This window comes from Simochromis diagramma, unplaced genomic scaffold, assembly GCF_900408965.1.
Source record: "Simochromis diagramma unplaced genomic scaffold, fSimDia1.1 OVJJ01000321.1, whole genome shotgun sequence".
In the NCBI taxonomy this organism is placed as follows: domain Eukaryota; kingdom Metazoa; phylum Chordata; class Actinopteri; order Cichliformes; family Cichlidae; genus Simochromis; species Simochromis diagramma.
Genome location: NW_024386772.1, coordinates 7,370,440 through 7,384,065, shown reverse-complemented (window position 1 = coordinate 7,384,065; position 13,626 = coordinate 7,370,440). Strand labels below are relative to the sequence as shown.

Genomic DNA, 13,626 nt, shown 5'->3' with positions numbered 1-13,626 from the left:
TGAAATCATGTGAAGAGTAGGCAGGTTAGATTTCTCTGCAACATCAAACTAAATCCTTCTGGAACAAATTCTAGAAATGAAGATTACAGTTATGTTTTGATCACCTTGAAGTGTAGATTATTTTTCTGTTCTCTCTGCTCGAGGTTGTTTTGTAATAGTTTCACTGTAAATGACCATAACTGTGTAAATCAAGGCAAAGCCAAACTGTCATCTCAATAAATGAAGCTTGAAGGAAATCAATGTGTTGTTTGAGCTTTCAATGTAGGGAGCATTTAGCACAGATAAGGACTAGGGTGGCATCTTTAATGTATAAAGTTAAACTTTTATTTTTATAGGCATACACTGTACACAGCATTAAACTCCATTTTGTTCATCTCTATTGAGAAAGATCTCATTTCAAAGTGGGCTTTTAATGTTTTATAAATGAAGAACAGACCAAACGGCAAGTGTGGACATAAAAAAAATAAAGAAAAACAAATGAAAAAGGATCATTTACATTCACATGTGGGGGGGCCTTAATATTTGGTCAAACACTAACAAATTTGCTTTTTCCATGGTCATAACCTTCATTGGTTACCTTTAACACAGCTTTGTTATGCAACACAGCCATGTTGTTTCAGCACTTTTCTTCCTGGAATCATTTGGCACTTATTTATTTGCAAAGGAAACATCTACTCTGTGACTTACTTTCCTGGCAAAATGCGAGAGTATCGGGCTGTTGTAAACACAAAGATAAATGCTTGACGTATGCATGCCAGTCTGAGTACCAATAATAGGATAATGTTTAAAATGAAAAGCAGAATGAGATCTCTTCACCATCATCTACAGGTTACATTCAGTCAGTCGGTTTCTCGTCTGGTTGCCTATTTTTGCAGAACAGTGATATAAATGCACAATAACTTATTTTACCATAAAGATGGATGAAGTTGCTAGCTGCAGAGAAAATTCACAGGGGGAGCGCATCGAGTTGCGCAACCTGATCAAGTTTCTCTGTAAAACAGCGACAGCTTAACCTCATACTACAATACTGCATGACTGCACGTTAACAACAGTATCTGTCCAAAGCTAATGTTGCATCTAACATGTTTAATGGATGGTTTGTCACATGCATTTCATTTACCATCATTACATACACTGTAAAAAATTGCATTACATACTGAATTCTCAAAGAAAAGCCAGTCAATAAGTACAGTAACAAAACTGCTGAGAGTTACACACTGTGCTATGGGTTATTTCGGCTTTGTCTGCTTTGACGAGATGGAATAAAAAATTTGAGATGCTCTCAGTACAGTAAGTGATAGGGGTTAATAGTATTTCCACTTTAAATAGTTTAAGCTTGGTTGATACAGTTTTACAGGTAGGCGGATGGGTCTGAGCAGATGAGGAGGAGAGCTAATGGCTGTCACTGAAGGAGGTGGTACAGTGTTTGTGGCGCATGAGCACCTGCAAACAGCGGGGAGGGGCTTTCTATTTTTGGAAGTGCAGCAGAGAGGGCAGAGACGGTGACTGCTGATAGAAATTTGTCAGCTAAATGTGATGCTGCAGACGGGGAAAGAAGCATTAGTAGGTGGCTGAGGAGTTAAGGACCAGTTCTGAAGGTAGGCAGCCGATGAAGCTAAGACAATTCTACCTCCCTCTCTATTCCCACATATTTGAGGGCATCGGCTTGGCTGTATCTGTGGGAGGAAACAGTATGAAGAGTGTGAGTTTGTATACATTATCTCTTGAAGCTGGAGATTACAAAGGGGCCTTCAACTCTACCTGTAATCAAAGAAGAGCTCCTCTCCTTGAAGGATAGCTCGTTTGGCAAATATTCCAATGCGGTGGTCTCCATTTACCATCACCACTGCAAGGGCAGGGAATATAACATCAGACAACATAACTCTTATAAAGCTGCTGAATTCATATAGTAAAGCAAAGTGACCCCCACCCCCCCTTCACTGACCTTTAGCATAGCAGTTGGGATTAACTGAATGATTTGCAAAGCGGATTTTGTTCCCCTTTCGTGTGGCATCCACAACAAAGTCTAAAGAGAGAAACAGAGTATGTTATGGGTTTTTTAATACACTGCAGTGGTACACCTGGCTTAGAATTTTACGCTGTGGGGAATACATGCCGTTGTTCAAGTTGAAAAGGAAGCTAGACATGTATTTGTCGTAAATCCTTCCACGTCGGTCTGCTTCATCCTGAGAGATCAGCTGCTTATGCACACATATAGGAAAAATAACACTGTAAGCACGCAGCATGGATGATGCATTTGAAAATAAAATCGACTAAACTGCACAGACTTGCCTCTCCGCAGTATTCAGAGATGAATTCATTCTTCTGAACAGGCTCTTTGATGAACGTGCCCCACCCAGCAACATCAGAGGGAGCCAAAAGCAGGTGCTAAAAACACCATATGATATTTGAGTTATTTAATACCACTAAATTTCACTCTTTAAAATTTTTAAACAGCCACATCTTCCAGTGTACCTTTTTCAGGCCTCTCTGGATGCTACAGTTCTTGCAGGAGACTACTTTACTGTCCCAGTGGTCTGCGGCACCGCACGTCATGCAAAGATCTGGGTCACATTCTCTTACAGCCAGGTAGCAGGGACATTGTTTAGTGTTGCACTGAGTCTTACACCTGCAGCCTGGGAAGCGGTTTTGGCCTAGACAACATTTAGACACAGAGCTGCTTTGAAAGGGGAATTGCTGACATGTTTTATAAAGAAGTTAGCAGTAAACCAGAAATATACTACATTATGTGAAGAAATATCATTATGATTAAAAAACCCAATAAAAAAAAAACCCTGAATTTCGAAATACAGTTGCAGAAGAGGAGCTCAGAGGTTGAGTAATGCTGAGAGGTTCATTAATCAGAGACCTCTGCTGGCAGACATGCTGAAATACAATTTTGAGGCGTGTAACATAACACCCTCAGGGCAGATGAATGGAAGGCTCAAGCAAGAATAACGGAAATGTCTTTCCAATAGCCTATGCTTGGAAAAAAACTGTCCATACTAAGGCTGCTCAAGGCAGCCTATCGCTTCCCATTCCCACCACGAGTGGATTTTATACCTCTGTATCATCAAGCGCCGTTTAGCTCGAGCTATTTGACTCATACTGACGCAGGAGACGATGTTATATATCAAGCACAGAGCCTGTCACATCCCTTTGATTTCACTCCAAGTTTTTAATGCACGCACATGTGGAACTAGGGCCTGCTTCCTGTTTGGCCCCGGCTCTTTGCCGCTACGGGAAAAGGCGAGGTAATCAGGAGATGGGAGGAGAAAAGGTGACTAAACCAGCACAGATGAACAAATCAAGCAGAAAAAAACTCCTCTTCCGAGACCACAGAAAAAAATGTTTGCTTAATCTTATCCTCTCTCTTTATTATCAACTCTCCAGAGGGCATCATACAGAAAAAGCATTTCTCCACCATGTGGCCATTTAAGAAAACACAGTTCTGGGGCATTGCTGCTGCAGCAAATAGCTCATTGTGAATGCAGCTCTCTGTGAAGCAGACACCCACCTATCCCTGCCAGAGGACAATTTCTCCTCTGACTGCTGCCAGACTACTGCAAAATCGTTTTACATTCTGCTGCCCTGCTCTACTGAGGCCTGGCAAACGGCTTCTCAGTGGAAAATGTGATTATAACAAACAATCTTCTTTGAGCATCGCATGGTCAAGCAGGCTATTGTGTTTTTGGTAGAATTAAGCCACAAATTGTGATGAAATGAATTAAAAAGTTAACACTTACACTCATGCTCACATTGGCAGAACTTCTCACAAAAATTTTGGGTCATTACACACGGGCAGGAGCTGTCACATGGGTGGTCGGGGTGGTCACATGGCTGATAGTTGTACACTTGATTGGATGAGTTATCTGGAACAACAGAGGACAAAGCCCTCAGACTGGAACAGTAAGCTGTGTTGTATGTCAGAAGGCATAATGAAGTAAAAACCATGTCTTTTTTTAGTTATACATACCTTTCTTAAGCTGAATCTTTGCCCACAACCTGTAATATCCATTAAATACATTAGAGAGCTTTATTCCTCTTTGCTAAAAGCTCAAATTTCTTTCACACCTATTCCAGAAGACGAAACAATAAGTCAGAGAAAAGATAATAACAGTTGAGTTCTTGCCTATGCTTCCTTTTCTTCTTTTGAGGGGAGATGCCTCCATCTTCCAAAGGAACACGATGGATCAGAACCTCTTTCACTGCAAACTCATAGACCTTTGGGAAATGACAATGACGTGGACGACATATCATCTTGCAAGTTCAGCGTGCAAGCAAACAAATATGAAGACATTCTGCAATTATTTTGTGCAAAGTAACAAAGGCACCCAAGTTTCAAAACAAGCTGCTTATATAAAACCCGACTGCAGAGACCAGACATTCACATGCATCTGTGTGAAAACATGCTCAACCACTTCTGGTTGCTAAAACCCAGTTTTGGCCTCTTTCCTGGGATGTACACATACATAATGCAGCTGGTTTCAGCATTTCCCCTCAGAGAAGCAGTGGGTGGGTGGGGCAGTCAGAATATTAGCAGCCCAGTACAGATTTGTTTGGCCATGGAACGAGAGGGGATACAAGGGTTGGATATCAAGGGTGACGCTTTTTAAATAAATGCACAACTATAAAAACTTTTGAAATCTAATTTTTTAAAGTAGCAAAATGTTCCCGACAGAGCACTCTCATGCACAGCCCAAGGGAAGCTGGGAATGTCTGAACAACTCCATCATGAGGGAAAATGAGCGACGTCACATCTGGTTGGCATTCCTCTTTATGGTGCCATATGCAATTCTCTCTGTAGTCAGTCCAATTATCCACACCATAAAACCACAAGCACCGGATGCACGTTATTATACTTGGACTGACGCAACAGAAATCAGCAGCGCAAGTATGGTTTGTACTTTATTTCAAAAACAACTATGAATCAGTTTTAGAGAGTTTTAGTTGAGTTCATAGACTACAAAAAACACACTTCATAGTTAGTATAGTTAGTAAACAACAGATGTGAGAGGTAATCAGGCACAACTGAGGCACAACTGAGATTCTCTTTTTCTTTTTTGTTTTGTAGTCTACAAAGAGGTTAAGAACTGTTTTACTTATACTTCCTTGCATTTTCTTATGAAAGCATCTGTACTGTCATTATAAAGCAAGCTACATTTTAATGTCTGTTTACTGGTGCATTGGTTCATATGACTGAAACTGTTTAACAAAGCTATTTGTGAGTTATGATGGGGCTGTGCAAAATGTATAAAATGATGTCAGTTGAGTCAAGCTGCTCTAAAGGCAAGTTTGAAAAGGAAATCAAAGGCATAGAGTTAGCAAGAAATCTCTGTGCACTGCTCCTCACTTCTGCTTGAGGCTTCATGTCTCCAGGCTACATTTGCTGCTACAGGCAAAACATGTTATAAACTCTCAACTACATAGTTTGAAATCTAATTACACTGCGGTTAATGTAGCTATCCTATCTGGACACAGAATGAGGATAAAGCTGAAATAAAGTGCAATTATTAGCGGTGACTAATATTTAGTAGTTTTAACACCAACTTTCAAACCAAAACAAGTGAACACCTGTATGTGCCTGTATGTTTTACCTCCTTGCAGTTCTTTGTACCGATGAGGCGAGCAATAGAGCAGAAGTTGTTGAAGTATGTGCCGTGTAGCACCCTGAAAAGCGACTCCTCTGCTCCACTCCACTGGACGACACAGCACGCCTGCTGCTCCCCGTCATCATCTCCTGGACGCAGCTTGGTGGGAGTCTGGCACCGTGAATTCCCCTCTTTTTTACACACAGACACAAACAAACATATTTTGGGGATTTAGCTGGAAAGCATTTTGTCACTTTTTTTTTTTTACTCAACACGTATCTGAACAAGCAAGCACTTTTTAAATTACTTGGTCTTGGCAAAGTTTGTGACAGCTTTTATCCGCAATCATGCAATAAAAGGTGCTCTAACCTTGCACAAACATAAAAGCTGCTGTTTCTAGAAGCCGTCTTTGTATATAAATGGACACAAAGGGGACTGTGAGTTTTGATTGGGGTTTTGGATATCCAACAATGATGTTCGTGCATCCACAATTCAAGACAGCGCATGTTGCCAGGCAACAGACTGCATGGAGCATTACTGTGGCCACATGCTCCAGCGCTGAGTGTCTTTATTAATCTGCTCAACAATCTGCTTTTTCCACATTATCCCAACACATGTGGGAGACTCTGCTGAGTCACTGCCTGAGTACCAGGAGTTTCCAAAACTAACACAGGCTTCTGGTAAGGAACTGATAGAAATCAGCAACAACCTGAGAGTGAATAAGAGAAAGAAAAACAGCCAGGGGTGTGTGCGCTTATTTCCTTCCTCTTGCTCTCTGCATGAAGAAATCAGTAGAAATGTGAAAGAATATAGTGCAGTAAAAGTAGTGAGGTGGAGAGGGAACAACGTGTTTATGTTGAGGCTGAAGCATGCAAAACTAATGGCTAGTTTATTTTTCTTGGCAAGAAAGAGCTGATACTACGAGGAGATTGAAGAGGGAAGGAAAGGAGAGAGGATGTGGCTTGAAAGCTGTCATCTCTAGCCAAATTTCACTTTCCTTAAGAGGGTTAGACAGGGTGGACCGCCTTCTGGGGGGTGGATCGCAAAAACTAATTAAAATATATACACTATCTATACTGCATGAACTCATAATGAAGAAAGCCTTTTGCTACCAGAAAGAAGAACACATGAACTGATTTTTCTAAATTCATTCATTCATTCAAGAGTAAGTGACATTTTGAGAAGGTGCCCCACCTGAGGAGGAGGTGGTTTCATGGTCACTGTCACCCTCCTTGGGTTCTTCAGCAGAGCCAGATGGTCCAGGGCAGCTGGAACTGGTGGGACGGGGCTGCCTCCGTCGCCTCCGAGACTTCTGTGACCGCAACATATTCTGATCCACAAACTCTTTAGCCCCTTTCTTCACAAGAGAAAAGACGTAGAACATTTAAAATATGATCAGGAGGAAAACATAGGGAGTTCTAATGTGTAGAGAATGCATGAATGCATCAGTTAAACAACTGTGGGCATACCTGTAACAGAAAGCAGTCTACACCGCATGGCTCAGTCTCCATGCGGATCTCCTTATTCTTCCTCTTGTAAACATTGGGTGTAGCATGAAAAGCTTCATCAACAGAAAGAAAAATGTTTTGACCCCTGTTTTTCATTATGTGGTTATTAGTAGCAGCTTCATGGAAAAAAAAAACAAAAGACTCAGAAATAATAAATATATTACCCTCAAAACTCAGAAGGAACACTATAACCTTAATATATACATTTCAAACTTTGAAAGAATATATAAGAAGCTATTACGGTGGAGGAAACAGTCGTATTTGAAGCAGCGTCTGCAGAAGAGTGTGTGGAAGGAGTGTAACGACTGCTCTCTCTGCACAGACTTTGCAAAAGGTCCGTCTAGGTTGGGGGTGCAGAGAGGGGGTAGCTTCACTGGACTTGGCGGCTCCAAGAGGTCCTTGTACCTGTGGAGGACATATGAAAAGTTTCAGCGGGATATGTCACTTCTTTGTGGCGCACTATTGACGCTCATTTAACTTAGTGAAACAGTGCTGGACAAAGATGAAGATTTTTTCTTTCTGAGCACAGCTCTTTCAGATGCTGATGTAACTACCCCTTTGAGTCGGAGAGCCTGACAGGGAGCGACTATTATTACTTTCCTCTCTGACAGCTTTCGTCTCCATGGTGAACACTAAGCAACAGACTGCCCGGCATTGTGCGTACAGATCCCCGGATAGACTACACTTTTCTTACTTTTCCTTCAGCTCCTCTGTGGTGCCTTTGTAGGGGAACATTGAGGCGATCGCTGTAAATATCTTATCATTGGGGATCTTCTTGCTGCTGGACATGTCCTTCACTGTGGGAGACATGTGATGTGAATCACCCAGGTTTGTCCAGACATCAGGTTTTGATACAAACTCACAAACAAAGGTTATGCAATATGTTCTGTTGCAATGGTAAAGTTCCTTCCATTCTCAAGGTCACTTGGTAAAAAAAAAAACATGATAAAAGAGAAAAAAATGATGTAATAAGAACACTGTACATCTCTTTTACCATTATCTTTGATTCACGTTCCCATCTTCTACACATGTATTTGTGAATCAGTCTCTAAATGACAGTGTGCCCAGGTGTGCTTCAAATGAACTGTCACTAAGTGTGTATATAGCCTAGTTTTCCATAAAGCTCGGTGCATGAGGTCATTCAGTTCTGTAATTAGAGCTGGGCCATATCAGTGTAAAGGACAAATGGGCTCACTCACACACAGTAGGGACACAGAGGCAGCTTTAAGGCAAACAATGTCAGCTCAAGAGCTGCTGTGGCAGGGCGACCTTGTGGCAGGTGTACAGTGCAATGACACGAACAGCATGAGCCTGTACTTTTCTTGTTCTCATCATCTGAAAACACAAATGCGCCAAGCTGAAGACTCACCCTCAGTAGTGCTTCTCCTCTTCCTCCTGACAAACGCCAAAGATCCAGCTTTATTCTCTTCCGAGCCCTCCACTGAGCTCCTCCTCATCACCCTCTCTTCTTCTTTCTTCCCTGTCATGTCCCCAACAGTTCCTGCTGAGGCCTCCTCTTCTTCGTCCTCCTCGTGGTCAGAATACTGGCTCAGGGCGTCCACTAACTCTTTAAATATCTCATCACTGATGAACCCTCCCTCTGGAACACAATCGAGATGTCATACCGACAGTTATCACCAATTAAATGTGTGATTCTTGACTTTTTTATTAAGAAGGCAAAAAGTCTATTTGGTTTTAAAAAGTGCAGGATCATTGAAAATCAAAATTCAGTTGTTCTATGCTATCCCTTTTATCCTATCCACTGAACTGTTTGATTAGTGAAGTACGAAAAGGATGCAAATCTTAAAATCACCAAATTTCAACTTAACACCTACTGGAGATTTTTGGACCAACATATCAGACAGTACTCCCCACCCCAATCATCAAAAACAACCAGAGGAAAGAATTGAAGAATTTGAAGAATTACATCCAATTCCACCAGCAGAGTTTCAAAGATTTTCAAAGAAAATCACTGACAATATGCACTGAAGCTGTTCTGTCGGTACGAGGTGACCCATTACCTTACTAAGACACTTGATGCTGCATTTCCTTTAATATGTCTCTTGTTTGCAGGGACATATAATATTCAACACAAACCTCTGTCACCATGAACACCGTCATAGTTGTCAATCAGTTCTTCCAGGAAAGCCTCGTCTTGCTCCAGCACTTCATCGCCCATGTAAGGGATGTTGTGGAGGAACGTTTCATCCTCCACCTAGAACATACAAACTTTGGTTAAAACAAGTCTCTAACTGCAGATGCTTCAGAGGGACCAAAACTGTAAAAGCAATAGACAATCACACTTGTTAGCAGAAATTTATTCACAAAATAAGTACACGGCCTGACTGAAAAAAATAAATGAAAAGTTCTGTTGTAAGAGTGTTCTGTTTTTTGGATGAACAAATATGTTTTTTCAAAATGTAACTCCTATGTTATAGCTCGATAACATATGTTCCTGAGTTTATTCAGCTGCCCTAAAAGTTCCATGAAAAGAGAATTTAATAAGAAAATAGCAGAACATTATCAGTTTCCATTTAACTCATAACTAGAATCAGATGAATTAGTAACACATTATATTCAGCGTGCTCTAAGGGTGATATGACACTGTAACTGTATCAATGACAATTGTGTTTTATTTATACCATAAAGTTGTGCTGCAGAGGGGACCAGGAGTACATAAAGGGGATTCCAGCTACTGTTGACAGTGGTCTCATGGCAATGGCTTGAGTTTTGAATCCTGGGAAGCCAAACTCCACTGTACACACCTGTAAGATAACCAGAGGTGGCTTGAGAATCACCAGATCCCAGAACAATATGCTGCAGCACTCGGCCGTTTTATAACTACACACTTGCTGCTTAACTCTGAGCAGGGGGAATAAAACCAGTTAACACAATACAGCCGACCGTGACAGCATGCGGGAGGAGAAAGATGTGGTTACACCATCAGGCTGTATGTATTATAAGCTCCCACAGGACCGCAGACTGTTAGACTGTCATGCGATCCACTTCTACAACACTTCTCTTTCCCATCCAGTTGGGAATCGGTGTAGAAGATTGGGAGGCGTGAGGAGATCTCAACATGATGTTCAAGAAGGGATTTCCTCACAACACATTCACATTATAAAAATATATTGAACTTCTAGCTTAGCCAGAGCATCTTGGACAGGAATAAGAAGACGTACCGCAAGGTTCAGATAATAGTGCAAATCATGTGTCCTGCCATTGTCTTAATAGTCTCCATCGCTCTCTTTTTTGCATATTTTGGGGGGCTTTTAGCCTTTATTGTGATAGGACAGTGGAGAAAAGACAAGAAAGCTGACAGAAGGGAATGAGCGGTTTCAAACCCTGGACACTGCATTACAGCATAAGGGATGCCTGGTCTACTAAAGCTAGATCAGTGCCCCATAATTTCTCCATCTCTCTCTGACAGACCACCCACCCACCTTTTTCGTGGCCAGACCCCCATTAGAGGTTGACAGAGGGATGGACTGAATCCGGAGCTTGGACCATTCTGTGTTTAGGATATTTGTCTGTTGCTCAATCTTTTGCCTGTTAGACATGAAAAGGGTCTAGAAAAAAAAAAGAGAAAAAAGGACCAAGACATACACACTATTAACATAACATACGCATTGAGAACTGCATACAAAAGACACACCAGTGTCACACGTGCAAATTAAGCTTTGCTCTTTATTTGTTAGAGACCATTGGACAAAACCCTGATTGCACAAGAGAAAAGATGTCTTGTGCCAAATTTAGCTACGACCTTATCTTCATTCACAGACCCTGAAAAAACCCCCTGAACATCTGAATTGAACTTGTGTGACGTCAATGTGACTCACTTTGACCTCTTCTGCTTTTTTAAGGCGTTTGACCTGGCGAAGGCGCATATACTCAGACTTGACCCTCCGTCTCCACTCCAGCATGCTGCGAGAAGGGATAAAGGAGGAAGACTGAGGTCTTGGAAGTGATGGGGCAACACCGGTGCCAGGGGCTGCTGCAGCACTTTCCTCCATGACTGTTTAAAAATAAAAGGAAAGCATATGACAAACAGGCCCAACTTCAAAACATTCCACTTTCATATTCAGATAAGTTACTTTTGTAAACTTAGGCTTGTTTTCATGTTTTCTGCCACAGTAACTACTTTCATTAATTACATTAAATCTATTATAGGCAGTAGTTTTGATGTAATATGGCTGCAGTCCATTTCAGTTACCTTATTATAGTACTAATGGGCTTACTATCGCCCTCTGTTTCTCACAACCCCCTTACATTTCCCCATTCACCCTCGCCGATGGTCTCTCTGAAAGAGTGCCCCCATCTGTTAGCAAAACAAAACAGACGTCTAATGCAAAAAAAGAAAAAAAAAAAAAAAAAAAAAAAAAGCCTCCTCGAGTGCTTTACGGGCCTTTTTCTGGTAGACTGCTTCTGCTCTTTTTGCAAAACTTGAGGGAAATTGACTGAATTATGCGCATACAGCGCGACAGTGTGCGCATCTATGAATACAGCACATGAATTTAATAGCACGGGGCATCCACATTGCACAGGAGTGGGCGTGCCACTTCAGAAAAGCAGAATAGAAAAGTGCGTAGTACAGTTTTTCTGTGTTTCATAATCGCCACGCTGAACATCAACTTCCCCGTCTGAACTCAAACGGAATTAAAAATAAATACGAAGGTAAAACTGAGCTCGGGGAAACTGCTGCACTTGATTTTTGGGGGCTACGAGACGTGCACACGTTTCAGACACATGAAGCTATGAAGTCCGCGACGTCCTGTAAGTGCAGCCCCGTGCCAAGAGAGCTACACAGTACCCATTTAAATGTAGAACACTCTAAAGACGTGCGACCGAACAGCACAATGACGGCACGTTACACTAGCGCTCGGGTGTGCACGTCAAGATCTCTACATCCAGTGTCGCAGTTATTAAATACCTTTAAATCCACGTCTCGTGTCCTATTTGTTGCGACAACAGCCCGCAACGCGACCAAGTCCCTTTCTGTTTTCTCTCTCTCTCTCTCGTTTTTTTTTTTTTTTTAGTAGAGAGATCCGGAGCAATTCAAGGCTGTGTTTGCTATGGCTCTGACGCAGTTATCATCTCCGCGCAGCGAGGGGATCTCTGAGAAATCTCTATCCATGGGCATGGTGCTGGAGGTTGTTGTTGTTGTACCTTACAAATAACTGCGCACTTGGCTTGGTTGATCCAACTCGAGCAGGAGGGTGACGTCTATATTATGATCACAGCCTTTCCAAGCAGAGGAGGATTTATTACTATTCTGCGTCCTGGGAATAAAAAGTAGCGTGCAGCAGCCGCAGCACAGCCATTTACACGCATACACAGGAACTGATGCAACTGTCCGGAGTGCTAGATCGCCATCTAAATGCGTGAAGGCAGATCACTCTGTGGGTTTTGATAGTAGAGCAAGTGCAATCACATAATCTTAAATATAGCTCTACTCTATAGGAGCAAAAGAATAAAATGGCCTAAATACACATTATGAATACACGTAGTTTTATAGGAGTATCGGGTATTTAATTATATATACAAAAAAAAAATCAACGCAAAATAAACTTCTCACAGAACCTGAAAACGGATGCATTAATTCAGCCTGCCCACAGAGCTGAAGTAACTGTCTAGCCTACGAATTAAAAATAATAAATACTTGGACACTGGAACACAGTTTCCGGACATTCCAATGTACTGGGGTCAAATGGAAAACAATTCAGCTGCTGTTCAGCTCTTCTCCTCCAGGGGGAGCCCGACACACAAAGATAGAGGGTTGGATGAAGGTATTCACGCCACTGATGCTGTCACTTAACCCACGTAAAACCCACTATACAGCAAGCTGCTGCAAGCAAGCTGAAAACACAATCGAATGATGTTTTCGATGGACTTTGATTTGACGAGCAGCGATATGAGAAAGCATAATGACTTGAATTTACAGAGAAGTATATTAACCTCGGTATGAAGCAGATTGGTTTAAATCTTTGCACATGTGTAAGTAGCCAAACGTCACACCCCTTTCGAAGGGAAATGTTTAATTTAACACATCACACATAAACCGGACGTAGGGTTCACGTGGTAACAGTTGATCTCATGCAATTTTCTGGCTTGATTTGATTTAATGTACACAAGCTAACTGCTAACACCTAACACTATAAGTAATTACGATAAATTACCAATAGTCACATTGCCCTATGGAGGCAGTGATTCTGATTTGTGTATAAATTTAAAATCAGAGATAATCAGTTAATCTGCTACAATCACTTTAAATAGATCCAAATATTTACGTTCAATCAAATATAAAACAATTAGTGTGTGTACTTAATGCCAAATAAGAAGCTGAAAGTGCAGGCAATCGAGTAGTGGTTTGCTATAAATAAAAGTCCTTGAAAGTACTGCTTTGATAAATATGGTCGATGTTGTGTGTGCTCTCCACGGGAGGAATTTTAACATATCCCCTCAGGATATAACACAAAGAAAAAAGTAAAATACAAAGTATACAAATATATTTAAAAATATTTACCCTC

The 13,626-nt window shown here is 41.4% G+C and overlaps 1 protein-coding gene across 2 annotated transcripts; it reads right to left on the bottom strand.

Annotated features, from left to right (window-relative positions):
• Positions 1-301: 301 nt before the first annotated feature.
• On the bottom strand, positions 302-12,615 carry ezh1 (enhancer of zeste 1 polycomb repressive complex 2 subunit). 2 transcript variants are annotated; one of them, XM_040046096.1, is made up of 20 exons: positions 12,266-12,615; positions 10,939-11,114; positions 10,543-10,668; positions 9,742-9,864; positions 9,197-9,314; positions 8,469-8,699; positions 7,794-7,896; positions 7,341-7,504; positions 7,061-7,152; positions 6,786-6,948; positions 5,598-5,782; positions 4,133-4,224; positions 3,977-4,005; positions 3,747-3,872; positions 2,476-2,654; positions 2,293-2,388; positions 2,117-2,198; positions 1,946-2,026; positions 1,762-1,846; positions 302-1,676 (listed from the first exon to the last, which is right to left on the bottom strand). In XM_040046096.1, the coding sequence occupies exons 2-20, from the start codon at positions 11,110-11,112 to the stop codon at positions 1,616-1,618; spliced, it is 2,310 nt and encodes a 769-aa protein (XP_039902030.1). In that variant the 5' UTR covers positions 11,113-11,114; positions 12,266-12,615; the 3' UTR covers positions 302-1,615. The 2 variants fall into 2 exon arrangements, with proteins under 2 accessions (XP_039902030.1, XP_039902024.1); XM_040046090.1 differs by having other exon boundaries at positions 12,030-12,613.
• Positions 12,616-13,626: the final 1,011 nt, after the last annotated feature.

Excerpts from the sequence above, each read along its gene's own strand:
- ezh1 (XM_040046096.1), bottom strand. The coding sequence starts at position 11,112 with ATGGAGGAAAGTGCTGCAGCAGCCCCTGGCACCGGTGTTGCCCCATCA. Across the intron at positions 7,153-7,340 it reads ATACGACTGTTTCCTCCACC|CTTTTCATGCTACACCCAAT; the intron begins GTAATAGCTTCT and ends CTGTTGATGAAG. Across the intron at positions 4,006-4,132 it reads AAGAAGAAAAGGAAGCATAG|GTTGTGGGCAAAGATTCAGC; the intron begins GCAAGAACTCAA and ends TGGATATTACAG.